General features: G+C 64.3%; 1 protein-coding gene across 1 annotated transcript in view; it reads left to right on the top strand.

Moving 5' to 3' along the window:
- Nucleotides 1-1,274, top strand: part of LOC130587074 (lysine-specific demethylase 5C-like) — a 20,283-nt gene that overhangs the window by 9,394 nt on the left and 9,615 nt on the right. Inside the window, exons 10-13 of the mRNA XM_057388029.1 lie at nt 5-20; nt 465-624; nt 706-853; nt 1,135-1,248. Of these exons, the coding sequence (XP_057244012.1) occupies nt 5-20; nt 465-624; nt 706-853; nt 1,135-1,248 (438 nt within the window). The remainder of the gene's footprint in view (nt 1-4; nt 21-464; nt 625-705; nt 854-1,134; nt 1,249-1,274) is intronic.

Here is a 1,274-nt window from a genome sequence, read left to right as displayed (position 1 = left end):
GGAGGGGGCTGGGGGGCTTGGTGGGCTCCAGGAGGGGATGTGGGGATGGTTTGGGGGCCTGGGGGTCTTCATATGCCCTTGGGGGAGACGTGGGGATGGTTTTAGGGGATGTGGGGATGGTTTTGAGAGGCTGAGGGAGGGGTTTGGGGACCTTGAGGGGGACGTGGGGAGCTTAGGAGGGACAGGATGGTGACATGGGGGAATAGGGATGTGATGTGATGGGATGGGATAGGATGGGATGGGAATAGGAATGAGAACAGGGACAGGGCAGGATGGGATCCATGGGATAGGAGGGGATGAGATGGGATGGATGTATGGGAGTAGGAATGGGATGGGATGGGATCCATGTGTAGGATGGGCTGAGATGGGACAGGACAGGATCGGAACACAGATGGGAATAGGGATGGGAACAGGGATGAGACGGGACGGGATGGGATCCATGGGATGGGATGGGATGAGATGGAAGGGGATGGGATGGTGCCCCCCCCACCCCTCCCAGGTACCGCTACACCCTGGACGAGCTGCCGGCCATGCTGCACAAGCTCAAGGTGCGCGCCGAGTCCTTCGACACCTGGGCCAACAAGGTGCGCATCGCCCTCGAGGTGGAGGACGGCCGCAAGCGCAGTGAGTGGGGGTCCTGGGGGGGTTCCAGGGGGGTCTGGGGGCTCTGAGCCCCGCCCTGACCCCCCGGCTGTGCCCGGCCAGCGCTGGAGGAGCTGCGGGCGCTGGAGTCGGAGGCGCGGGAGCGCAAGTTCCCCGAGAATGAGCTGCTGCACCGCCTCAAGGGCTGCCTGGGCCAGGCCGAGCGCTGCGTGTCCGAGGCACTGGGGCTCATCAGCTCCCAGGAGACTGGGTGAGTGTCCCCAAGGTGTCCCCCAGTGTGTCCCCAGCTTGTCCTCTGCGTCCCTGGCCTGCCCCTAGCCTGTCCCTGGCCTATGTCTCTGACGTGCTGGGGCTCATCAGCTCCCAGAAGTGTCCCCAAGGTGTCCCTATTTGCCCCCGGTGTGTCCCCAGCCTGTCCCCAGCATATCCCCAGCCTTTCCCCGGTGTGTCCTCAGCCTGTCCTTAGCCTGTCCCCAGCCTTTCCCCGGTCTGTCCCCACCCTGTCCCCAGCAGTGTCCCGTGTCCCTGCAGGGTCCCTGCACCAGCGCTGACAGTGGAGGAGCTACGGGCATTCCTGGAGCAGATGAACCAACTGCCCTGCGTCATGCACCAGATCGGGGACGTCCAGGTGGGACCCGTGTCCCTGTGTGTCCTTGTGTGTCCCCGGTGTC

Source organism: Malurus melanocephalus, unplaced genomic scaffold, assembly GCF_030028575.1.
Source record: "Malurus melanocephalus ecotype Western Australia unplaced genomic scaffold, MMel_1.1 scaffold_1505, whole genome shotgun sequence".
Classification (NCBI taxonomy): domain Eukaryota; kingdom Metazoa; phylum Chordata; class Aves; order Passeriformes; family Maluridae; genus Malurus; species Malurus melanocephalus.
Note: the sequence above shows the minus strand (reverse complement) of the source record. Positions and strands in the feature narration are given on the sequence as shown.